The 27,539-nt window shown below is 41.1% G+C and overlaps 1 protein-coding gene across 1 annotated transcript in view; it reads left to right on the forward strand.

The window, feature by feature from the left end:
* The window catches only part of CAP2 (cyclase associated actin cytoskeleton regulatory protein 2), a 140,111-nt gene that overhangs the window by 53,800 nt on the left and 58,772 nt on the right, over positions 1–27,539 (forward strand). Inside the window, exon 4 of the mRNA XM_005898225.3 lies at positions 705–782. Within this exon, the coding sequence (XP_005898287.1) occupies positions 705–782 (78 nt within the window). The remainder of the gene's footprint in view (positions 1–704; positions 783–27,539) is intronic.

Below are 27,539 nucleotides of genomic sequence, written 5' to 3' on the forward strand. Positions count from 1 at the left end.
AGTGTAGAACAAATTGGGGTGTGAAAGAGGATAGTAGAAACACCCTTTGTAAAATAGTTACACTTTGGGGCTCAATATTTTTTTAATAGCTTCATTGAGATATACTTCACATATCATAACATTCACTCTATTAAAGTATATGATTTGGTGATCCTCAGTATATTCACCACGTTGTGAAACCATCACCACTGTCTAATTCTGCAACATTTGCATTGCCCCCGAAAGAAGCTCCATGCTCATTAGCAGTCACTGCCCATTCCTCCCTCCCGCCAGCCCCTGGCAACCACTAATCTACTTTCTCTCTGTAGATGTGCTTATTCTGGACATTTCATATAAATGGAATCATACAAATGTGGTCTTTTGTGACTGGCTTCATTCACTCAGCATAATGTTTTCAAGGTTCCCCCCATGTTGTAGCATGGATCAGCACTTCATTTCTTTCTATTGCAGAGTAATATTCCATTGTTATGGATATATCACATTTTGTTTATCCATTCATCAGTTGATGGACACTCTGGTTCTTTCTGCTCTCTGGCTATTATGAATAATGATGCTGTGAGCATCTATTTACAAGTTTTTTGTGTGGACAGGCATTTTCATTTTTCTTGGATATATACCTAGAGATGGGACTGCTGGATCATATGGTAAGTCTCTGTGCAGGTACTCACACAATTAAACTGTTCCCGTTTTGTTTTTGTTCCCAGGCAGAAATGGTGCATAGTGCTTTCCAGGCCCAGAGAGCTTTCCTTCTGATGGCCTCTCAGTACCAGCAACCCCAAGAGGTAAGAGTGTATCCTGAGAACCAAGGGTGCCCGGGGAATGGGCAGTGTAAGATAGAAAACAGGCAAGCAACAGAACCAGTTACTGTGAGACACATCCCGAAAATGAGATGCAAAGGCCTGAAAGTTCTGTCTCTAATCCACATTATAGTACAAAACATTTCTTCGGCCTTTACAGTCTTATTATGACCAAATTTATACAGTGACATTCGACATCACCTATTTAAAGGGTCAGTTTATCTATGTCGCCTGTATTCTATTCATTTTTACTAGTCTCACAACTAATTTGTAATTAAGGAAGTATTTACTACTAATTTTTAGTTCATACTTTGTACTTCTTTGTTATCAAAAACTGCTAGATTGCTGCTTCTCAAACTCTAATCTTCATCCGAGTCAGTCTGGATTCAATGATTTGTTAAAGTGCAGAGTCTGGGTCACAGGTCTAGAATAGAGCCCAGGAGTCTATAGTTCTAATAAGCTCTCGGTGATGCTGCTGCTGCTGGTCTGTTGCTACATTTTGAGCAGCAAGACTCAGGTGTCCCCACCTGAAATGCCCACCAGCACAAAATCTTTTTGTAGACAAATACCAAGCTCGTGTTCTTTTTTCCTATCGTGTCTATATCAAAGCAGGCTGTTATGCTGCATTAACAAACATTCGCAAAATCTTAGTGATTTACAGCCCTGATTGACAGTGATGACATCCAACTCCAAATTTCCTGTCTCATTTTGGACTAAGACACATGGTTCTTATACTCTCTATTACAAAGGATTTCAAATTTTTCAACCTTGATCTATAGGAAAAAGAGTATTTTATTTCACCATCCAGTTACACAAAACAACAGTTGTAATGTGCATTTTGTTATGATGTATTTCACATAGTCAATTCTATTGCTCTGTTCTTTTCTTCTTTTTCAATTTGTCACCCACTGAATTGATTTCATGATGTACTTATGAGTCAGCCCATCTTGCACCTTGCAAGCACCCCTCTTTCTTACAGACCTATTACAGTGATCCTGATATAGAACAACTTGTGAAACATGTGCAGAACATCTCATGCTTTTCTTCTCTCCCCTTGTTGTAATTTATAAAAATGATCTTTGGGCAAAAGATTGTTCTAATCTTTACAGTATTGTTGCTAAGAATTCTAGTGACACAGAAGAGCAAATACTGTACAATTCTACTTATATGAGGGATCTTAATTAGTCATACTTGCAGAGACAGAAAGTAGAATGGTGATTACCAGGAGCTGTGGAGAGAAATAGATTGTTGTTGAATAGATAGATGGTTTCCCTTTTGCAAGATGAGAAAGTTCTGGAGATCTGTTTCATAACAGTGAGCATATACTGAACACTGCTGAACTGTGCACTTAAAAAAAGGCATATACAGGAAGCCTTTTGGGTATTACAGACCAGGTGCTACCAAACTATGGCCCATGGCTCAGATGCCTGCTTTTTTGAATTAAATGTTACTAGAACATGAAAAAAAAAAAAAAGAACTCTAGTGACAATTTATCAAGCCCATCTTTTCCCAGTTGATAGAAGGAGTCTCACATAAAAAATGGCCAAGAAACCCCTTTTCTATATGTGTAGAATTTTGGTGCATTCAGCTCTTCACTGGGTGCAGGGAAAATAGGATATTTCTAATTTGCGAGCATGAAAAATGAAGTTCAGTGATACATTTTAATGCCCTGGCCATGGAATCTGGACCTGGGCCCATTACTTTACTCACCATCCAAAGTTCTCTTCATGGATACTACACATAAAAAGAGCTGCAATGCATAGTCATTTATAAGAGTTATGTGGTAAAATAAAACTGTAGAAAATTTTTATAGTTAACAGAGAGAGGTGAAATAAGTGCTGTTGGCATGGAGACGTCTCCCATCACCTGGGAGAGGTGTGGGAGACGATCTTTAATCATCTCTACCGTGTGTTGTTGTTCATTTGCTCAGTCATGTCTTGCTCTTTGCGGTTCCATCGACTGCGGCGTGCCATGCTTTCCTGTCCTTCACTATCTGCCGGAGTTTGCTCAAATTCATGTCTGTTGAGTTGATGATGCCATCCAACCATCTCACCCTCTATCACCCCTTCTCCTACCATCAGTCTTTCCCAGCATCAGGGTCTTTTCTAATGAGTTGGGCCTTTGCATCAGGTGGCCAAAGTATCGGAGCTTCAGTATCAGTCCTTCCAATGAATGTTCAGGGTTGGTTTCCTTTAGGATTGATTGGTTTGATCTTGTGGTCCAAGGGCCTCTCAACAGCCCCACAGTTCGAAAGCATCAATTCTTCAGCTCAGCCTTCTTTGTGGTCCAACTCTTACATCCATACATGACTACTGGAAAAACCATAGCTTTGATTATATGGATCTTTGTCAGTAAAGTGATGTCTCTGCTTTTGAATATGCTGTCTAGGTTTGTCATAGCTTTTCTTCCAAGAAGCAAGTGTCTTCTAATTTGTTGGCTGCAGTCACCATCTGCAGTGATTTTGGAGCCCAAGAAAGTAAAATCTGTCACTGCTTCCACTTTTCTCCCTTCTATTTGCCATGAAATGATGGGACTGGATGCCATAATCTTTTTTTCTTAATGTTGAGTTTCAAGCCAGCTTTTTTTACTTTCCTCTTTCACCCCTATCAAGAGGCTGTTTAGTTCCTCTTTCTAAGTTAAATAAGCAGGAAAGAAATAATATACAGTCTCATCATACTCCTTTCCCATTTGAACCAGTCCATTGTTCCATGTTCAGTTCTAACTGTTGCTTTTTGACCCACGTATGTGTTTCTCAGGAGTCAGGTAAGGTGGTCTGGTATTCCCACCTCTTTAAGAATTTTCCAGTTTGTTGTGATCCACACACTCAAAGGCTTTAGTGGAGTCAATGAAGCAGAAGTAGATGTTTTTCTGGAATTCCCTTGTTTTCTCTGTGATCCAATGAATGTTGGCAATTTGATCTCTCATCTCTACCGTGAGTGACCTCAAAACTTTGGCCACGGCTGAAAATGTAACTTCTGCTAGCCCAGTGCCTCTAAAGTCCTGGATGGGCACCACTCGGAAGGCTTGTCACAGGGGTTTTTGGGAGGTCTGCTGCCTGTGCCCCTCCACCTTGTTTCGGACAGATGGGCAGCACCTTTGTGGTCAAGGACCACATCTGTTGTGCTGTAACTACAGCAGGGAGTGCCTTCCCACCTACAGACACTTCCATATTTTCTTCAACACGTCTTATGCTGCTGAGGACCTGACAATGAAACTGTGTGAGTGTGTGCTTGCGTGAAATTAATGTGTACTGGTACACAGTGGAAGAAATTAACCCTAGGTTTCCAGCTAAAGGGAAGATGATTTATGGCCATTGACTGGCCTGTTGATTTTGTTCTATTAAAAAGACTAGGAAATCTGAGTTTTTTAATCCTCCATAAGTAAGAAAGAGTTTCTTCCACCTGCCCTCTTTTTCTGTCTTTATTTGACTTGCATTTTAAAAGGAAATATTGGTCACAGCACTGTGTACAATAGCCAGGACATGGAAGCAACCTAGATTTCCATCAGCAGATGAATGGATAAGAAAGTTGTACAAATACACGGTGGAATATTACTCAGCTGTCAAAAGGAATACATTTGAATCAGTTCTAATGAGGTGGATGAAACCGGAGCCTATTATACAGAATGAAGTAAGTCAGAAAGAAAAACATCAATACAGTATATTAATGCATATATGTGGACTTTAGAAAGATGGTAACAATAACCCTATATGCGGGACAGCAAAAGAGACATAGATATAAAGAACAGACTTTTGGACTCTGTGGGAGAAGGTGCGGGTAGGATGATTTGAGAGAATAGCATTGAAACATGTATACTACCATATGTGAAATGGTAGTATACATTGATCAGTCCAAGTTCTATGCATGAAACAGGGCAACCAAAGCTGGTGCACTGGGACAACCCAGAGGGATGGGATGGGGAGGGAGGTGGGAGGGGGGTATGGGACGGGGGACACCTGTGGCTGATTCATGTCAGTGTATGGCAAAAACCACCACAATATTGTAATGTAATTAGCCTCCAAATTAAAATAAATGAATTAGTTAAAAAAAATAAATAAATAAAAGGAAATATTGGGACTTCCCTGGTGGCCTCGTGGTTAACAGTTCACCTTGCTATGCAAGGGCCACAGGTTCGATCCCTGATTGGGGAACTAAAGTCCCACATGCTGTGCAGTTACTGAGCCCATGTGCTCAGGAGCCCGCACTCACCATAGCTAGAAAATTCGTGCCCCTCAATGAAAGATTCTACATGATGCAACAAAGACCCTGTGTGTGTACTGCAACTAAGACTTGAGGCAGCCAAATAAATAAATAATTATTTTTAAAAAAATAAAGAGATAGTGCCTTCCTGTGCACTGAGCAGGAATCTAAAATGAATTTTTGTCCTTTCATTATTTAAAGAGTCTAAGAAATTAGAAGAGAAAGGAGGATGAGAGACCCCTTCTGTCCGTTCCTCCAGCTAGTGATATGCATGGCCCAGCAGAGTGCTCTGCCAGAGCACTCACTCAGTAAGGATTTTCTAAGCTGTGGGGCAGTAATCCAATGTGTTGATAATTTATTAATCTTAAACCAACCAAGAAAGCCTAGTAGTTAACCTTAGTACTTAAGCTAATTACTTAGGTACACTGAGAGATTCCAATTATTTATGGGTTTATGCCCATAGGTTTGAGATTAAAAATATATATATATTAATTTGTGAGGGTGGTCAAGGGTAGAATCTTTGGACTTGGGCCTACCTGGATTTGAACCCTAGATCTTCTACTCTTTAGCTTTGTGAATCCAAATGCAAGAAAAACAAAAAGGATCTTTTTTTTTTTTTTTCCTGGATGGCTACTTGCAAATTAATCTGATAAAGTCCACAAGAAACTCCCACTGAACTGAGCCACTCTAAACCAACTTGTCAAGTTACCCACTTAAGAAAGCAGTTAAATTCTCTTAGCCCATGTTTCCTTATTTTTAATAGGGATAATAGTTCTTATCTCATAGAGTTATTGTGAGGATTGAATGAGAAAAAATATGCAAAGGTCAAGTGATTGAATAGGAGACTTTAGTACTAGTTAGGTTAATCCAACTGCTTTAAGCAGAAGTGCCTAATTCTCATTTTTCTTGCTTGCCTGAGGTCTGCTGTGGTGTTTTTGATTGACAGTCTTCCATATGGTCATTCAGGGACCAGGCATCTTCTATCTTTTAGCCCCTTCCTGACTCCAAGTCCTTGGCCACTGACTCAGGAAAGACAATGCAGGATCATTCCTGGAAAGGTTTTATGGGTCAGACCTGGAAGTGGCATATGTCACCTCTGCCTTCATTCAATCTCTTGGACACTTGTAGTTGCAAGGGTGGCTGGGAAATTTAATCAGCCTGTATGCTGGGAAGGAGAAATTCATGGATTTGGTGAGCATTTAGCCAGTCTGCCAGAGTGGGTAAGTTGGCTTGACTAAAATGAAGTCTGTCTTAGTGGAAATATCTTTCTAAACTTTCAAGTGGGTTTTTCTGGGCTAATCCCCTAGGAGGCATCCAGAGAAAGACAAGAAAACTTTCCAATCTAACCACTGAATTTGTTTTCACTGTACTTGAGTATAGAGAGATCTAGAGATGTAGATACATATATAGAGAGATCTCAACATTTCTTTTAATTAGAGTGAGTTCATCCCCCCCTTTTTTTGCCTCTGTATTGTTTAACACAAGGTGTCAAATTATTGTCTAATATTTTGAAATGGCAAGCAAAGTAGTCATGTGACTTTGATCTCAGAACATGCCTTGAGTAAATTAGGTGGGGCTAGTGGCAGGTCTGGAAATTGTAAAGAAAAAGCAAACGAATGAACAAAGACAAACTCCCAAGTGTTCCTTAAGTCCCTGCCCAGAAAATGTCACAGCATAGCTTAGTCACGATTGCTGAATCTTGAAAGATTTGGCCACAATGAGTACTGCCAAGTTCTATTGTTAGGGGGCATGACAGGTAACATAATGCAATAGAGCAATTCTGGCCCTAATACAAAGTGAAATGCCTACTTTAAAATATTGCCTTAAAGCTTTCTGTCTTCATGTAAAAGTATCGAGAAAATATTCTGTTAAGTAACTGCTGTTATTTATATGTGTTGAACAAGTCTTTTTAATGGTTTTTTAAGTATGTAATTCTACATTTATCTGGAAAACAGAAAAATAAAACTGCAAGAGAAATAAAAGGTAACAAGTTTTCATCTTTTGTGTCATGGTCAGTTATGTTTTCATTTGACAATAGTATTTCCCAGTGTTCAGAGTTTCAAAAAGGAGTAGCATCTTAGAACCTAATCAGTGACTCACTTTATGGCCTTTTCCAAATTAACTGTCTCACTTCATAAATATGCATAAGTTTGGACTCACTGATATTACTAAGTGGGTGGTTCTCTTAACTATCAACTCAAAAGCACTCAAAGGCAATGCATGCTTTTAATTTCTGAAGAGATAGGCTTAAACCCAACTGAAATGTCTGCCCAAGTACAATCTATGATGAGCAGGTAAAAACGGGTTACAGAGACTTACAGGATTGAATTTTTTGTAACCAGCAGCTTTCTGAATAGCATTTTGTGTTGTATTTGGAGAAGTGAGGCAAAAAGAAGCCTTTGCTTTTCATATGAGCCTTTCCAGGGCCAGAAAATTGCCTTGGTAATTACACCCGGGCTCCATGTGTAGGCTGGATGTTGATGCTGGTTCATGAAGAATGAAGCACCCGGGAAGGAAGGAGAGGAAGAGGTTTGTGTGATATCATCAGGGTCTGCTTGAGTTGACAGCTTGAAGCTACCCAGTCGGGGCTGAATCCCAACAGGAAAGCGAATCATTAGTTTATCAGGATGCAGAAAGGAGGATAATCAGAAAGGAGGGTAATGCTGTCATTCTTCTGCCCAGACTGTTTGCTTTAGCAACATAAAGCTGTGAATGAGCCTGTGAGCTGTGACTGTGGGTTAGTAGCTTTATAGGTATTTAGAAACCCAGGACTATGGAGGCAGAAGGGATTTGCTAAGATCCTGTCCTGTTGGACATCACTCATGGTGACTATTTTTTTTTTTTAATCTGATAAGGCACATTAGCTCATTTCTCTTTGTGTAAGACATGAATTAGATAATGAATGACTGCCCAAAGGAAGTGAGGTGGTTATCACACACATGGGATTTGGGGGATTATCCAAGGGGGTAAAGGTTAATAAAGAAGGATAATATCCTTTGTTTTATCCACTATTTCATACTAAATTTGTTACAGTTCCAGACTGCCTCAATGGCAAATTCTGCAAAGAGGTTAGGGCTACGTAATATGACTAGGGAATTTTTCATTCTCCCTTTAGTCAAGTTTTGGGATCACATTGCATTTTTCATAACATGATTATCAACTATTTTTCATTCTCCACTGTACAGCTTCCTATCTGTTTGCTAGACACCATAAATCTGAAATTTCAAAATTGGTAGGGTTACAAGTTTTTCTCTTACAGCCTGATTCAAAAATTGATTTTAAAAGGGGTTTAACATCATTCAACAAATCTTTTTAAAAGCCAAACATGTTTTAGCCTTTGGGTTTGCTACTTGTTCGTCATTTCAGCAGCCTTAACATGAGTCCTCTCTGCAAGACGTAGCTTCTATCATCTGTACAAAGCTGTATATGCGAAAATAGCAGACAGGGAGAAGGTAATTCCAGCTGGCATTCCAGTCTGGATCCGCTGTCATAAATTACTTAGCAGAGGGCATGGTCCGTTACTTTTTATGGTCATGTTCTATATTTGTATGTGCTGCGGGTTGGATCACATGACAAAACCATCATTTGATATTAGTGTTTATGTGCACCAGCCAGTGAGGGCTGGATTTAAGCTACACTGTGCAGCACTTTTAATTTGTATACTTAGCTCTTAATTGAAAATGCAGACACTTCCCTAAGTACTAAAATTACAAATAACTCAGAATAAATTTTACATAATTATTTTTAGGAGAAGACAAACTACTGTATAGTCTCACTAATTGAAATGCACTGTGCCTTCCAGAGATTTTAAAACATAAATTTTGAACATGAACAGGCCAACATTGCCAGAATAATAAAGACCCATATTCACCACTTAATGTCTTCCCAGCCCCTCTCCTAAGTTGAACAAGAGAGCGTCTTACTGATGACAGTGTTTTTTAGTGAAGACGCATTTCCCAAACCAGTGGAGAGAAGAAAACACACACATGCTTTCCCCCTTCTGTTTCCCACTGTACTCCCCCCCAGCTGGCAGCAAACACCTAGAGAATGTGCTTCTTCCTGGACCGTTACCTCTTTTCATAAACTGAAAAGGAAGAAAGAATGTTCTTGTCAGGTTTTTGGTAGATTAACTGCTGCCAGGATTAGTGTTTCTATATCTGGAATCGCTTATTAGGTAAATTTGCCTGTTAAGTAGTTACTTCAGATCTTTGTTAAACCCTGTTTACCTTACATATTCCAGCCCTCTTTAATTTCCTCCACTCTATTAATTTATTTCTTGGGTCTTTTTTTTTTTTTTTTAACCAAACATTTACTGGATCCCCTGCTATATAGCAGTCACAGCATTTGGCATTTCTGCATCTATCATTAGCTCATTTGTAGGAGAAAATACTTTGGAAAAATAGGGTCTGGGTGATGTTATTTATCATGATTTATATATTTCTGTACTTTGCACTTATCTTTGTAATTTCTGCGCTGTTTACCACCATGACCATTGTTTGAACTTTCCTACCTACTCTCCTCTATCAAGGAACATATTCAACATGCCTTCTGATGGTCTCTTCATAGCTTTGAACGTCCCAGCACCGTTACAGTACTTTCTGTCAACACAGAAGTAACTGGTTTACATGACATTTTAGGAACATCCCACCGTTACTTTTTGTGCATGTTTTCCATCCCCTCAACAAGATTCTGAGAGCTTCAGGGAGCTTGAGAGTTGATGTGTCTTTGCTTTCATGACTCGTTGTGGTCTTAACTATATTTTATTTGATGTCACGTTTGATTAAAAAAAGACCACCTCTGGCTTCTGACACTTTGTGTTGGTTTGAGGAATAAAAGCTAGGTTAATAGATTCCAGTAGTAGAGGAAGGGAACGGAAGAACAGGGTGAAATGACATTTTTATTTAGTGGTACTGTTATCTTAAAAAAAAAAAAAGAACTTGATATTAGGAGATTTATATGGTATGGATTGAGATATCAGTTGAAGGTATAACTGCTAAAATGTAGGTTGTGGATCAGCCACATCAGATTCGCCTTGAAAAAGTGTTCTTCAGGGGAATTTGGAAAAGGGAAAGTTAGAGGAAGAACAGGGGGCCTGGGGTTAGGAAGGCATTTCATTTCAAGGATGCTGTTTCGCTGCTGCATGCTGTCACGAAACGAGTGCCTCTGAGGCTACCACTGAATGTTTCGTTTCTGGATGTTCAGAGTGAATGACAAGAAATGAGCACGGCCAGATTTGGGTGACAGATGTAGCTCAAGCATTCAGTGATGATAGAATATAGGTTCTGAGAAGTGTGCTGATTCAATTCACATGGGCTGTGGAGATCCAGCTGGCCTGGTATTTAAATGCTGTTGAAAAATATTCCAATTAGATTTCCCTATATAGAGTTTTCATGTAAATTGTGAAGAGTGGTACTTTCTTGAGGCTGTGACATTGTTGTGAGTGTCCAGCATCAGTCCTCTAAAACTGGTAATTTCACAGTTAGAACCGAAGTGACTGCAGTGCAGAAGAACTTCAGGCTTGATCCCATCTTCGTCCATCTGGATTCTCTATATAGAATAATGGGCAGCACCTCACCCAAATTGGGTTTCAGTGGTTCAAACAGCAGGAGTCCCATCATTTCCTTTGGCTGGATAGCTTACGGTTGAATGTGTTTAGTGTTCCTTTTGGAAAGTCATAAGTTGGAACAGGGACAAGGATATAATTTGAAACTTCACATGTTACCAACCTGACAGCAAATGAAGCACAGAGAGGGCAAACTACACATAATAAAAACCAAGGTACAGCTAAAACATTATCATTATTTAAAATGGGGAATGTAGCTCCAAGTCCTATAAAGAGGTTATAAATATATTGTTAACTTTGAGTCCCTACTGAATTTTAGAGCTTCCATGATGACTCAGTGGTAAAGAATACACCTGCAATGCAGGAGATATGGGTTTGATCCTTCCTGAGTCAGGAAGATCCCCTGGAGAAGGAAACGGCAACCCATTTCTTGCTGGAAATCCCATGAATAGAGGAGCCTGGCAGACTACAATCCATGGGTTGCAAAAGGGTTGGACACAACTGAGCGGCTGAGCAACTACAAATGAATTTTAACTGCATATGCCATTCAGTTAAAAAAAAAAATATATATATATATATATCATAGCTTACCTATCTGAAACTGATAATGGCTATAGTAAATAGTCATCAATAAAAATTTACTTGACATTTTTAGAATTTGAAGGATCTTTTTATAGAGACATACTGGATAATTCATTATCGTTAAAATATGTTTTGTGGGAAAATGAGAACTCTTGCCTTTCCTTTTTCTCTTTTGACAGGATTTCTCTGGTCTGGGACAGAGACATTCAGAATCATTCTATAATTCTCTAATACTGTACCTGAGACTGAATCATCTTTTTTTTTTTTAATGTTGTTGTTGTTCAGTTGCTAAGTTGTGTCAGACTGCAACCCCAAGGACTGTAGCCCACCAGGCTCCTCTGTCCATGGGATTTCCCAGGCAAGAATACTGGAGTGAGTTGCCATTTCCTTTCCCAGGGGATCTTCCTGGATCAGGGATTGAACCCACGTCTCCTCCATTGGCAGGCAGATTCCTTACCGCCGAGCCACCAGGGAAGCCCAAGCAACCAAAGAGTCACAGCATTCAGTGATCTGTGTTTGAGACAGGACTTTTGTTTCTGATCTTTCCAGTCAACTTTCCTTTGTTGATATCTGGAAATGTATTTGGTATGGATTGGAGTACTCTCTTGGTTGAGTCACAGAAGAGCAATGGGAAGAAAGAGAGCCGAGAAGGATCAGCATATCTCCTTTTTTATATCAGTCGGGAGAGAGGAGGTTTCAGCCAGGCACGTGGCTGTGCACCTGGGGACTTTTTAGCAGATGACTTCCCTGAACCACTCTGCGCTTATTTTCTTCTTTGTGTTTTTGTCCATCATTTGTAGCCCCAAGGCCCTGAAAGTGTTAGAAAGTAGGTGTTAATTAGTAAGAAGGTAGTGACAAAGGAGTGAAACTGAAATACAGGGCTGTCTGTGGTGTTACAACATGTTGTGAAACCACCTTTATTTCCTTTGATTTGTTATTAATATCTTTATTTCCAGTCAGGTTACCCTAAACTTCGTTGTTTTCCCTAGATTGATTGACTCATCATGTTCTTAGGTTGCCCCTGGCATCACAACAGTTTGATTGTTGACTTAGGTTGTGAGTAATGCCTTCAGTGACTGCCAGTCAGTACCAGGGAGGGATTAATATAATAGAATGTGATTATTCAGTACTGCTGAGTCATGAACACCCAGCCCTGTGTCCAGTGGCCATAGTAGGTGCTCAGTAAGAGACTGAGTGAGTTAAACATCTAAAGCCAACAGAACCCTAGACATTCAAGATGATTAAGACCTTCTCCCCAGATCACTTATTAAATGAATACCTGGGAACCTTCTCTTATCTTTGTGGAAACAAAGAGTACATGGAAAGTCAACCCCAATTGCTTTTTACAGTGAGAGAATCTCAGTGCGACTGGAAGAGGAGAGTCTTCTCTCTGTACTTATTGGATAGATATTCTCTGGCAAAAAGGAGATTCACACTCAACAAGACCATAGGAAGACCTTAGCATAATCATCTCCTGGCCTATAAAAATAAGTATTATTATTTCCATATAGATAAGGAATAAAGCACAGAGAGATTACTTGTCTGGTATCCTTCAATAAAGCAAAAAAAAAAAAATTGAACACCAGGTTTTTCTAATTCTAATTATGAATTTATCACCTCAGTCTGTCTTTCGTTTGGCTTTTTGGTTCCTTTTAATTTTCTTTAAAATGCTAATTAAATTATGTTCTTCCTACCTGAACATCAAGATAATTGGCTTATAAGATCTCCCAATGTGTGAGTGTCACCACAAATTTCACCTGTGATCTTTTTTTTTTTTTTTTTTGCTCTGAAAGGTTTTTTGTGGTTTTAATCTTGTTTGTTTTTTTCCTACGTGGAACATTTATTTTATTAATAATGGGACTTCAAGATAGATTTAGCTCATTTAAAAAGAGTACATTTCCTGAAATTTCCATGACCTTCTCATTTTCTTGACCTCAAAGAGGATGAACATCATTCCATTTTGTCCCTGATTTTTTTTGGTTTTGTTTTTAAAAAAGTGAATTTAAGAAATTCTAAAGGTAATAAACACTATGCTCAAATGACTTACATTACTTCACACTCTCCTCAGTTCTATGTCAAAGTATTTTTTCTGCTTTTCCCTAGAACATAATTAAATATTCACATTTTCTCATATCAAGCAAATTTTAACAGTGTAATTTTAAGGGACATATACTGTATCTGATAATTATATATGGCACTATTTAATTGGGCATTCTTCTATTTTTGAGTTACTTTTGGTTGATCATAGATTCTTATGATCCATATCTTAATTTTTTATTCTGTTCTCCAATAAATGTTAGCCCATACATATAAAACATTTTTTTGTATTTATAAAGTAGAATGAGTAGAGAAGATCATCAAATAATAATCACTCTTTATGCAGAACAAACACCCTCCAATGTCCTCAGCTAAGCTTAAGGAGAAATACTGAAGAGCTGGGTTGAAAGGATTGTTTCAAGAAGTGAAATTCTAAAGAAATTTAACCCACAGGGGTTGGGTCATGGCTTGCCTCTTTTATTGCTATTGTTTATGAGAAAAAATTTTTACTCATATAATATTGCTTAAATAGAATTAAGTTGATATTGTTTTTCTAATATTTATGAGTATTGTTGGGCTTCCCTAGTGGATCAGTGGTAAAGAATCCAGCTGCCAATGTAGGAGACATGGGTTCGATCTCTGGGTTGTGAAGATTCCCCGGAGAAAGAAATGGCAACCCACTCCAGTGTTCTTGCCTGGGAAATCCTAAGAGCCTGGTGGGCTACAGTCCATGGGGTCTCAAAAGAGTTGGACACAACTTAACAACTAAACAACAACATGAATGATATGCGTATGTGTTTATTAAATATGACTTTGTCTCCCATATGTGATAGATATTGATGGTACACCTATTTCTATTGAAAAGAAAAGATTTTCAATTCTGTCATTCAAGTTGTCTCATATACCGGTTATTGCAATTTTCATTTTTGTTTCTCTTCTTTGTTCAGCTTTATCTCTGTTCTTTATTCAGGCATGTCTTGAACAGAGTTTGTTATGCAATTACTAGCTTTATTTCTTCTTGCAACTTCCTCACTGTTACCATATATATTTTTTATGTTGCTTGAGACATAAATATTTACTATTTTAGATAGGTTGTGTCTTTTGCAATCCTATAGTGATCCTTGGTAGAGTTTTATTCAGGATACTTTTTTTAATCTGATAGCATTATAAGTTTTCTTATTTATTTGACCTCCTTCTAATTTCTTTGGAACCTTATCTGATCAATCATTCCCTTCTTTCTCTCCCTACTGACTCCTGTTTAATCTGCAAACCAAATCATTTCTCTCCTTGATAAAAACAGCTTCCTTGACCACCTGTACCATCTCTTTCCTCCCTTTGCTAGCAGATATCTTAGGAAGACTCTGTCCTTCCTCTCCGTCACTTCTCTGTCACTGCTCAGTCTCCTTCATCTGTCCTCTCTCCTTATCATTTTACCAGAAAAGCCTTTCTCGTTGGTGTGGTATCTTCCTAATTGTCCTCATTCGATTCACCTTCCTTAAAGAATTTTTATCAATGACTGTCCTTCTCCTCAAAGTTTTTCCTTCCCTTGGGAGTGAACTTTTTTTTTTTTTTTTTCATGCAAACAGCACACAAATTTAATTCCAATACAACAAACCACATAGACAGTATGCAGACTATAAACTCGGAGTTGATGTGTGCGGAGTAGGAGCCCGGGCTCCATCCTGATCTCGCGCCTCGCATCCGCAGAAGCCCTGGCGCGCTGGGAGGCCGCGGCCGCTAAATCTGCGCAGCAACTCGGGAGTGAACTTTATTCTTTCTAAGTTGTCTGTTTCATTTAATTTCTTTGTCTGACTTCTCTTCCTTCCTCTGCCTTTTAAATGTATATATTCCTTCAAAATTTCATTCTTTGTCAGCCAAAGAGGATTTTCTTGAGTATAGTCTGTCCCTGGTCGATTTCAGCCATGTCCCTGATATGTCACGCCTACACTAGTGGTGCCAGCTGTCCATCTCCAGGCCTTACTCCTTAATCCTGGGTCTGCATTAACCCTGCATGAGCTGTAAATCCACTTTTTTCAGAGCCACACACAGAAACTGTGTTCTGCCTTCTGGTTCTTTGTCTCAGGTGTTGGAACTCCAAACACTCTGCCCCATCACCTGACTTCTTTTCCTTCACCCCCTCATGTCTAACCCATCTCTGAATCCTGACAACACTCTGACCACAAGAATCTACGGGATCTAAAACCTTTGCTCTGTTCCCAGGGCCCTAGTGCAGGAAAAAAAAGAGGGGAGAAGTATGAGAAAGAGGGAAGGAAGTAAAAAGAAAGAAGAGAGAGAAGAAAGGAGAGGAGGAGGAAGAAGGGATAAAGGAAGGTGAGAAAAAGAAAAAAAGTTGAAAAGAGAAAGAAGGGGAAAGATAGAAAAAGATCACCTGCTTTTTAAATTTTTTAAGTAAAGGTATTACAAGCATGCCTTTTAAAAAACTAAAATAAAAAGAAGATGTAAGAAGAAAAAAAAAATGCCACCACTCACTGAAAAACACTATTGGTTTAGCCTCTTAAAACTGATTTCTCTGCCTCAAAACTTCTCCTCCAACCTGTTCCCCATTCTCTCATCATAGGAACTGTTACAAACCAAGGTGAACAAATAGAAAACACAATTAGTCTGGAATCCTGCCATTGTTTCCCATGACCTGCGCGATCAAGTCTCTAGGCTCCGCAGGATGGCCTTCAAGGCCCTTTGCACTGCAGTGTTTCTGCATGTGAGTGCTCTCCCTGAAACTCCTCTCCCACAACAAATCCAATATCCCAATCATACTGGAGGACCAAGTCCTGGGAAAAGAATGATGGACCTGAAATGTCCTCTTCCTAATCCATACCTTTGTCATTATAATAGAGATATCATATTCATAATTTGATTAGCTGTGTTTGGAAACACCAACAGCTGCTTTCTTCAAGAGTTCAAGGTCTTATGAGGCCAAAAGATCAATCCAAAGGGGGTACATCATAATCTCTGCTGAGCTGATGGGTGCTCGTAGGTGGCAATCTTGAACACTGCCTGAAGATTGGAGAAGTTGGAGACAGAGTCACAGAGAAGGGGCCCCTCTAACCAAGTCTTGCAAGATAAGTAGGATTCAAGTCTGTGAAATTGCATCTAACACAGGAAGAAGCCCAGGTATCTCTGCTCTTGTCTTTAAGTGGGTTAAATCTTAGACAGTCCTCTCCCATCCTACCTATTATAACTGACGTGGTGCCAAATGTGTTTTGTTTAAACGACAGATTGTTGAGTTTTATTTTTTAATTCAGTCAATAACTTCTTTTGTTTTAATAATAAGCAAGTTTAGTCTGTTCACATTTTAAGCTAGGCCAAAAGGTAAGCTTAAGTGGTCTACTTCTTAACACTTTAACATTAATGTATTTCAGGGGGAAAAAAGCATTTTAATTGCTCCTATTTATTTTTATTATTAACTAAATAAACTTTTATTCCCTTTCAGGAAATAAAAGGAGTCTTTCATTTCCCTCATTCAAATGTGTTTGTATGAATAGTCCCAGGTCCATGGGGCTTTTGCTCATTCCCTTTGAAGTTGCAGAACTATTACACAGAGTTCAGTTTGTTAACTGGGGATTTTGACGTATTTATTCTTCATGAAATTTATCATACATATTTGTTGTATCCTTTTAAAATTAATTTTTTAAAATATGTATTTATTTATTTTTAGCTGTGGGTCTTTGTTGCAGCACGTGGCTCTTTGTTGTGGTGTGGGGCTTCTCTCTAGCTGTGGCTCATGGGTTCCAGAGCTCATGGGCTCTGTAGTTGCTACACGCAGGCTCTCCAGTTGTGGCACACGTGCTTAGTTGGGGAATCCTAGTTCCCTGACCAGGGAGTGAACCTGCGTCCCTGAATTGGAAGCAGATTCCTAACCACTGGACCACCAGAAAAGTCCCCATTTTTATATCCTGTTGTTTGTCTTTTTCAGATCATTTTATTGGCAAGGGGGTTACTATCCCCTAGATTTTCCTCAAATCTGTGTACCCCAAGGTACACAGCATACAGCTCTTTTATTTAATTTCTCTTTTCCCTACTTTGTTTGCTTTCCCGTTCTTATAGGCAGTTCTGTGAGAATCTTTTGGCTCCCTAAGATGCCATGTGTATACATGTCAATGTAAAGGACTTAGTTGGTATGCAGGTGGCCACACTCCAGGGAGGTATAACGAACAGTGGACTCGCCCTATTAGGTGCAGATAAGGCGATGACAAAGCGTCCAGTTTAACTGGAATTCATTATTACGATGGGATGAGATGGGCTCGGGCACCTGAGCCAGAGAACCAAATACTAGCCCATAAAGGGAAGGTGTAAAAAGATGGAAATTCAAAGCTGCATGGAGCCCCAGGATCCCTCAAAGTCACATTCTCAGATATCCAGCCTCCATCGAGGGCCCGCAGAGTCCTTAGAGAGGCTGGCCTTGTAGACAGATTAGAGATCTTCCTCTGGGATTGCCAGAACTATTGTTTTTACATCAGGAACCACCAGCTCCTTGTTCAGTTATAAGAAAAGTGGACTATCCTAATAAACTATATACGAGAGGAGCCTGAATAAAACCAGAAGAGCATACCCTAGAAAAAGCCCTATAGGTTCTCTGCTGTGTCTTTCCTGTATGTCTTCTGGACACATGCAGGCCACTTCTGTTTGGAGTTATGGAAGTTCAGTGGGAAGACAAGTCCAGAGAGCACAGTGGGCAACTCAGAACCATTCCCATGCCTATGTCCGTGGGAGCATGTTGTTGGCTAGTCTGAATTGAGAACAGTTTTTGCAGACCAAAATTGAAGGTGATTGATTCCATTTGTTTTCCTTCCAGAATGCTCCCCTGACAGTGAGGATGTCTGTGGGTCGGGAAAGGTAGAAAAGACTCGTTTCTGTACCACTTTTCATGAGTCTGCTTCTGTGTATTCAATACTTGACGCCCCTCCCCTTAGGCAAGCCCTTGTAATGAGCTCCCCTGTCATGAATTGTTGGAACCCACAGTCTGGCTCAAATGACCAAGGGGTGCCTCTTTGTCAGACACACGCTGTGCATCTGGCAGCATCGCCAGGGGTAACCTGATAGGGCTCACGATTTTAATTTTAACCAAAAATACATCTGCCAGGTTCATTTCAACTGACAGGATAAATATCGTATTTCTTTACCAGTTTGTAAACACCTTGCTTTTCATCTCCATCTAACATGTTTCCCTGGTGTTTTACAAATAGAAAAATCAAGTTGGAGCCATATGGGACTGAGCATATGTGTTGTGAGTGTCAGTCAAGTGTGGGGGTAGCTTTACGAGGAACTGGGTGCAGTGCGAGCAACGCGTGTGCACCTGACCAAGAGGTGTGACGTGACAGCACCGGAGAATTCTCCGAGTGCAAATGAGTCTCTCAGTTGTGTCCGACTCTTTGAGACCCCATGGACTGTCCTCCACCGGGCTCCTCTGCCCATGGGATTCTCCAGGCAAGAATACTGGAGTGGGTTGCCATTCCGTCCTCCAGGGGATCTTCCCAACCCAGGGAAGAATTGTCTAAGAAAACCCCACAGACAGTATGGTGTTGGGACCACTCAGCAGCTGCCTGTGGACAGCTGGAGCTGTCCCTGTGACAGATGAAGGATGGAGCGTGTTATTCTCAGGGTCCACATCCCGTTGCTTCTTTGGACCCAAACTATTCTTAACCGAAGTTGATTTTCTTTCACTGCCTTTGAAAATCATTCTTTATGATATTCTACTGTGAAGATTCTTCTGAATGAATCTAAAATGTGTGTGCTGTGCTCAGTCATGTCCAATTCTTTGCCATCCCGTGGACTGTGACCCATCAGGCTTCACTGTCCATGGGATTCTCTAGGCAAGAATACTGGAGTGGGTTTCCATGCTGTCTTCCAGGGGATCTTCCAATCCAGAAATCAAACCTGTGTCTCCTGCATCTTCTGTGCTGCAGACAGATTCTTTACCTCTGAGCCATCAGAGAAGCCTCTGAATGCAAAATGCAAGGCACAAATGCTGTTTTTGACAATGAGACGGCCAATAGAGGAGGGACGGCACTTATTTTGTGAAGTCAGGAAGATAATTTGACATGAGTAAAATGGCATATAGAAATAATAAACAGATTTCCCAGTTCTGAGCCACCCCCCTCTCAGTCCTAACATAAATGGTATAAGTACTGATGCCCTTTTGTGTGAATATTTATAAGGGACTTTTAATTAATCTCAAAATTCTTTTATCGCCTATTAATTTTCACAGTGTCACACTAGAGCACAAGGGTAGTAATGTTATACTCCATCTACAGATGGAGAGATCAAAGCTCACAGATGTTCAGTTTCAGAACTTGCCAGAGACCCGGAGTGATCAGCTGGGCTCTTCCCAGTCCAGAGCACAAGCCTCTGGTTCCCACTCGGCTTTGCCCCACCAGACTTGGTAGCCCGGGGTACTCTGACCTGACACAAGGCTGATTCTCTGAAATCAGGTCTAGAATTAGCCCTGGGATCCCATGGGCATGCCAGATTCGGACCTCACCTTCTCAGCGTCCTTTTCCTGCAGGACAAACTCTACTCTCCCCTCCACTCCTTCTTTTGTATTCAGTGCTTTCTTGCTCTTGGTTGATTTCCACTGACCCTGGAAAAGGGTCAAATGATAACTAAGGAGTTATTAATTATAATAAGGTCACAGTTTTCCAAAAAAGTATAGGCATTTTGAAAGGAAAATCTGAATGGCAGTCAGGTCTTCTCAACCTTACTTTCTTTTCCCTGTTTCAAATGCTCTTTCCCTTTATTATCAGAAACCAGAGGTTCATAGAACCTTATATGGAAGTCCCCTTGAAACTATACCTCCATGCCAGGCCCTCACATAGTGCAGGGACTTCTGAGGATGAGGGGGAATGAGGGAAGAAGGAAAGGAAGGAGGACGTGCATGTTCCCACCATCCACAGTGCCATCATGCTGTGAAAGCTTAAAAACCTAAACACCCCTCCTATCCATCAATGTCCTATGTGTGTGTGCATGCTAAGTCCCTTCGGTGGTGTCCAACTCTCTGCAACCCTATGGGTCATAGCCCCCAGGCTCCTCTGTCCGTGGAATTTTCTAGGCAAGAATACTGTAGTGGGTGTCCTTGCCCTCCTCCAGGGGATCTTCCTGACTCCAGAGTTGAACCCCATCTCACGTCTCCTGCATTGGCAGGTGGGTTCTTTACCACTAGCGCCACCTGGGAAGCCCATTTTTGTGGCCAGATAGGTTCTAAGGACCAATATGATAGAAAAATCCTACAAAATGATATGAAGTAAAACTCTGGGAATTTGTGACTGTTGACCATTTAAATTTTTTCAAGAGAAAAATACCTATATAAATAATTTTTAAGCATGGCCAGGATATCATAAAAAGACCATAAGAGTGCTTCCTTAAAGAGAGTCCCTAATACCATCACATGGGATCATTAAAGGCTAGGGATCTAAAAACGTTTGTTCTTACTGACTCTGTGACCATAACTGTGACCATAGTCCAAAGGCCAGCTGAAGAATTAGCAGCTACGGAGGTGGAGACCGTTGTATCAGTCCCATCGTGGCATCTCACGGAATAGTAACTGGTGTGTGTCACTCAAGTGTACACTTTGAGTGACCGCAGTTGACCTCAAATTATACCCTGCAGAAGTGTAGGGAGGAAGGGCATTAGCTGGGAGCACCTGTTGCTTGACACCTGTTCTGTGAGGTGGATATTATTCTCTTGGTTAATAAGGGGCGGAGTCAAGACCAGAATCCGGGGCTGACCTGTGCCCAGCTGTGCAGGCCCTCTGCTGTGCTGCCCCTTATGCCAGAGAGTTGATCCCCAGCAAACAGGACCTTCTACCACTAGAGGGTAACATGTGCTTTTTGCCTGTGGTCCTCTCCTGCAAACATAAAGTCTGGAAACTTATATTAAATAATTAATTCCAGAATTTATGAAACGGATGGCTGCCATGAACCACAAGAGAAATGGCTTTTGAACAAGTCAACAGCACAGCATCTACTATTTAGTACTGGTTCCCTCTGGAAAGGCTTGTGCAGACGTGTGGGGCTCCTAACGTGGCTCCTGGTGAGGACCAAAACCCAGTGGCTCAGCTCCAGCCTGTCTCTATGTTTATTCTGGGAGGAACATTCTGTGTACCAGGAGGAAGGAAAGAGTTTGATCTTTCGGCCTGTCCTTTGCAGAATTGTATTTTGTACTTTGCAATGCTGATGCTTGAAAGGTACCTCTTAGATATTCACAGAAATCGTTTAAAACCGACTGTGGAAAATGTTTATATATTTTACCTCTCTGAAACTTATCAGCTTCTCTTATGATGTTGGCCAGTGTATGCATATTTTAATTTTTTATTTTGGGGTCACCATAAAAAAAAAACAAAACAAGGAACAGATGATATTTCGTAAACTAACTTTGTGGGCTGGAAAACAGAAGGACCCAGAGCTGACAAAGGATAACCTAAAATAAAAAACTAAGATTGGTGAGACAGCACAATGATCAAATGGGGACTTGAGACTGCAGCTGGTGGATTTTATTCTGTAATTCTAATCAGCAGCAAACATCTCATCCTCTACCACGTGCCAAGGTCAAGAGTGTCTGGAATTGAAAGTGAACTATACAGCCTGTGAGTGGCGGAATTCAAGTTAGATAGTTAGAGGGGAAAGCAGCGTTTATCCCTTTCTAGTTCCTGTTTTGCCCTCCTGGATGCTCCGTATTCTACTCTGATCAGCTGCTAGCATGTGACAGATGGGCTAGATCAAATAGAATTAACCAAATAATCTGTCAAATATTTCAGCCAGCCAAAAGTTCTACTTAAGCCTCTTTTACATTAATTAAAAACTCCAGCACCCAATCCCTTTTTACTGAGCTGCTCCTTTTTTACAGTATGTGTATTTATAAGTGTATTGTTTGCTCTCTGTTTATAAACTCTGGAGGAAAGGTCTTTCTTTTCTCACTGATGTATTCCAAATACATAGGATTGTACTTGGTACTTAATAGGTGCTCAATAAACATTTTAACAGATAATAGGAACAAAAAAGGGCTTTCCCAGTGGCTCAACAGCAAAGAAATTGCCTGCAGTGCAGGAACCTCAGGAAATGCAGGTTCGGTCCCTAGATAGGGAAGATCCCCTGGAGGAGGGCATGGCAACCCACTCTAGTATTCTTGCCTGGAGAATCCCATGGACAGAGGAGCCTGGTGGGCTACAGTCCATGGAGTCACAAAGAGTCAGACATGACTGAAGTGACTTAGCACACATTCACAGGAACAAAAAAAGGCATGATGAGGTCAGGGAAAGAGGACACCAAGCCCCCGAAAAAAAGCTTATGAAGGAAAAAAGAAGACAATGTAAAAGAAAATGTCTGATAATTTTGTTCACTTAAGAATAAGAAATACACATATCAAAACAAGATAAACTATTAACATCTTAGATAGGTAAGTTTATTTCTGATACCCAGATTACATCTGTCTTTCTCAGAAGGTTCATTTTTATTTATCACTTCAACATTAGTTTGCTTATTCATTCACTCACCTCTTATGTGACAAGCACTGTCTTTGGCATCAAAAGGCAAAGCAGGTCTCCAATGTACTCTCATATGAGAGGGTCTATCCCAGATCAGCCATCTTAAACAGTGTGTCTCCATCCATTACCCCAATTTGATAAAATATGGCACAGATAAAGCCAGGTCCAAAGATGGGGTAGCTCTGTGGGCCAGCTTGTTTCAGGATAGAATGAGCAATTAGCTTGGGAAATTAACAAACATAATTTTACCGCCAGCCACAGAACAAACTCATAATCCATGGTGACTGTCTTCACAAACGTTTGCTGCTGGCCAGAGTGGATGACTCAGCACAGGCTGTCACCGGGAGAGAACAGCACAGAGCTCACTCCTTGCTGACTGGGGTTCAAAAGCACCATCCTCATATGTGAGAAACAGCTCACTTATCCAATGTATTGTGCTGAACTGAGAGTGTGAGATGCTCCCAAGCAAAGACACACTGAAGGGTGGACACCAGAAAAAGACTCAGCTAGCGGAGGGAGGAGGGAAAGCCAAGGACGTCAACAGCTGCATCACAGATCATATAGTAATGAATTGTAGCCCCTGGGAAAGGTTGATTAAGGATAAACAGTGTGTCTAAATTGGCGCTCCTGGCCTTCCTGCCAAATCCTGTTCCTTCTGCAGTGTCTCCTTGTCCCGATGATGGCATCTCCGTCCTTAGAATTTGCTCAAGTCCAGAACCAAGGAGTTATTCTGTACTCCTCCTTTGCTCAGTCACCCACCTCCAATCCAGAATCTACTTCTCAGAATCTCCACTATGGTCACTTTGGTCGCGGCTACCTTCGTCTCTCATCCAAATTATTGAAGTCTCTGGGACTTGGCAGTGCAGTGGTTAAGACTCTGCCCTTATAATGCAGGGGGTGCGGGTTCAATCCCTGGTGGGGGAGCTAGGATCCCACATACCGTGCATCATGGGCCCCAAAAAATTTTTTTAATAAATAAATAAAATAGCAAATTATTGCAAAGTCTCAAATATGACCTTCCTGCTTCCACCTTATCCTACCCTCTGACAGTCTAGTCTCAATACCGCAGCCAGAGTGATTCTCATAAAGGAAGACCACATCATGTCATTGCTCTGCTCAAAACTCTCTGGTGATTTCCATTTCATTGAGGACAAAAGCCAAAGTCCTCTCAACAGCCTTCATGATTTCTGCCTCTCTCTCTGCCTCTTCCCCTCCCACCTGGTACCCCACCACTTTCCCCACACTCATGCGGCTCCTCTGTCCTGCCTGCCGGTCCTTGAGCTCTGGAGACACATTCCAGCCTTAGGACCTTTGCATTGGTTCTTTCCTCTTGTGGTGGTTGTGTCTGCCTCCCCCAGATACCCACATGGCTAAAGCCTCGTCCAACTATTTATGCAAATATCACCTTCCCTGTGAGACTGACTCTGGCCCTATTGTAAACTGAAACCCATCCCCGACATATATCTGATTCCCTTCTTTTGACTCTATTTTCTTCCCTATGACTTTTAGCAGCTAACATACCATATAATTTAGTTATTCATTACGTTTACTGTCTGTCTTCCCCCAGTGACGCATCTTATACGTCAGCTTGACCGGGCCATGGGATGCCCAGATATTTGGGCAGACATTATTCTGGACTTTTCTGTGAGGATGCTTTTTGGATGAGATTAACATTTAAATCAGTAGACTAGACAAAGCACAGTCGTGCGTGGGCCCCATCCGATGGGCTGAAGGCCTGAATAGAACAAAAAGGCTGAGCCTCCCCTGAGTAAGGGAGAATTCCTCCTGCCTGACTGCCTTCAAACTGGGGCTATCAGCTTTTTCTGTGTTTGGACTCAAACTGAACATCAGTGTGCTGGGTCCCAACTCTGCTTCAGATGGGAAAACTTAAGCCATCATGCCTCCTGGGTCTCCAGTTTGCTGACTCACTCTGCAGATCTTGGGACTTGACAGCCTCCATAATCCCATGAGCCAGTTCCTTATAAAACTCTGTATGTAGTCACATCCTACTGGTGCTGCTTCTATGGAAAATTCTGACTAATCCACTCCCCACGCTACTTGGACAAAAGAGGACAGGGACATAAGAGAGCTTATCTTGTTACCACTCTGCTCCATCTTCTCTCCAGCCCTGGCACATAGATATGGTGCTCAGTATATATTTGTTAAATAAATGAAGAAATAAATGGACCAACAGGTAGCAGTCTTTAGACGTATCTTTAGAGGTGTGAACACAATCATCTCCACTTTATTACAGTCAAGAGCTGTAGGCTTTCTATCTAAAGAGCTGAGCCAAAGATCAAAAATGGTCTTCTTGCATGTGCCTCATAGAATTCTGGATGTACATCACGTTTTTTGTTTCTTGGGGGGTAGCTTCACACATGGCGTTAGCCACACTTTCCCTTCGGGGTCAGTGTGAGAAACCAAACACAGCCATCCTCCGGCACTGATAGGATTTCGAGTGTATGTGATCTGTGGCATGAGGGAGACTTAATGTCAGGAGAAGCTATGGGAGTCCTCTGGACTTGGAAGGAGCCAGAAATCTCTCCTGGGTAACAAAAAAGCATCGCATGGCCATGGGGCTGCACATAGGAAAAGATAGGTCAAGACTTGAAGACGAAGGGCAAGCAAATGTCATTAGCCCTCAGTTTGCTCTGTAGAAGGAATACTGTGATGCAGGGGTGTTGTTTCTAAATGGTCTGCCTTTCCGAACACAAGGTTCAGTGTGAGCAAGAAGAGAGAAAAAAGATGAGGAAAAAGGAGAGGAAAGAGATTCTGACTGCCAGTGGTGATTGGAAGTGGGGGCAGGGCTGACCAAAAAACGACTGACTGTGAAGCTGCAAGAGGAGGTAGACTCTCGGTGCAGAGTGGGGAGGGTCATGCCAGCAGTCCTCTCAGAGACGATTATAGCTCCTGAAAACAGCCTGTGTATGTGTGTGTGTGTGTGTTAGAAATGCGAGCGAAGAGACTTCTTTGCCTCCATTAAATGGCCCTGAAAGTGTTTCCATGGTAATGAACCAGCGTAACCGAGAGGACAAACGCGCACGCACGGTGAGCAGCCCGGCGGAGCCCGGTGACTCTGAAGCCGCTTCACAGGCTTCCGCCGCCACCCTTTCCTGGAGGCTGTTCTACAGAAAACCAGTTCCCTGCAAAACGGAGGGAGACGGGTGGGTGGAACAAAACGTTCTGTGAGCTAAGAAGCTTGAGAAACATCAAGGTAAACGAGATAAATGCGCTTCTTCAGTGACTCCATTAGTGTTGTGAGGTGGGTCCGGACTCGCCAAAAGGCAGATGCTGTGTGCGGAGTCCTCTCAAACTCCATCGACCAGGACGCCCTGTTTGTGTTGAGCTGTTCACCAAACTGGAACTGGGGCTCTGTGGGATGCACTGTGGGAAGCATGGCTCTTGAGAACAGCAATCAGTAGAATCGGACAAAGATTCTACTAACCTTAACAGAGAAAGCCGAGGGACGTCCTCAGTGGACCCGTGGTTAAGACTGTGCTTCCAACGCAAGAGGCTCAGGTTCAATCCCTGGTTGGGGAACTAAGATCCCGCATACCACATGCCCGAAAAATAAATTAAGTGTACAACTTGAAGAGTTTCAACAGCCTTTTTTTAAAAGGAGAGAGGAAGCTGATTTCTGATTAAGGATGATTAGAGTGCTGTATCAGTGCGTGCTAAGTCACTTCAGTCAGGTCTGACTCTGTGTGACCCTATGGACTGTAGCCCACCAGGCTCCTCTGTTTGTGGGATTCTCCAGGCAAGAATATTGGAGTGGGTTGCTGTTCCTTCTCCAGGGTATACTCCTGACCCGGGGATTGAACCCTCATCTTTTGTGTCTCCTGTATTGGCAGGTGGTTCTTTACTACTAGTGCCCCCTGGCAAGTCCTGTGTCTGTATTAGTAGCTTGGTACAATTATTGGTAAATCCACCTTGCGAGATGTCTTAAGACATAGAGCAGCTATTGCAATTTTTTGCACCTCCTGAGACTGAACTGGAAACTAAAGATTTACGTCATCTCAGCCATGTCCTGCACAAATGAATCTCAAAGGAAAGATCTAACTCTCCCTTTACCATGGGCCTGTTTATCCAGGGGAACAACAATGACCCAGGAAATGCAGCTGACTGTGCAGGGATCCTTCAGATGATGACATTGGTGGTTTAAACTGAGATTTATCATTAGAAAGCAGACAGAACTAGGGAAAACCAATCAATATGATGAGTGGCATAGAGTCCATACTCCACAAACATTGGTAGAAAAAAATTTATAGTACTTTGGGAAAGAGGGGAGATAAATTAAGAGTTTGGGATTAGCAGACACAAACTACTATATACAAAATAGATAAACAACAAGGTCTTACTGTATAGTAAATACAGTACAGGGAACTATATTCAATATCTTACAATAACCTACAATGAAAAAGTATGAAAGCTAATATATATGTATAACTGAATCACTTTGCTGTATACCATGAACTAACACAACATTGTACATCAAATATGCTTTAATTTTTAAAATGTATAGCAATTTGGATTTTTTTCCATCTCAGAGAACTAGTTTCTGATATATTATTTTTAAGACTTATAAAGCTGGTAAATTTGAATGCTTTTGGCAATTCTCTCCAATTTTAGAAATTGTTAGTGAAGTCCTGTGTGTTCAGGTAAAGCACAGTGAGATTGCTTTTCAGCTTTAATGTTCAGAATCCCGTAAAGTAAAATTATAGGTGATTATAAAATTCATCATTGTCAGAAGCCAGACAGTACCTACCCAGAGAGGGAAAATGTTGGTGTCTTTTCGGCTAGGTCCATAAAATAAGTTGAAACAATGACAAAGTACAAGATGAGATTCTTCTCAACCATCCAGTCTA

This window comes from Bos mutus, chromosome 23, assembly GCF_027580195.1.
Source record: "Bos mutus isolate GX-2022 chromosome 23, NWIPB_WYAK_1.1, whole genome shotgun sequence".
Lineage (NCBI taxonomy): Eukaryota > Metazoa > Chordata > Mammalia > Artiodactyla > Bovidae > Bos > Bos mutus.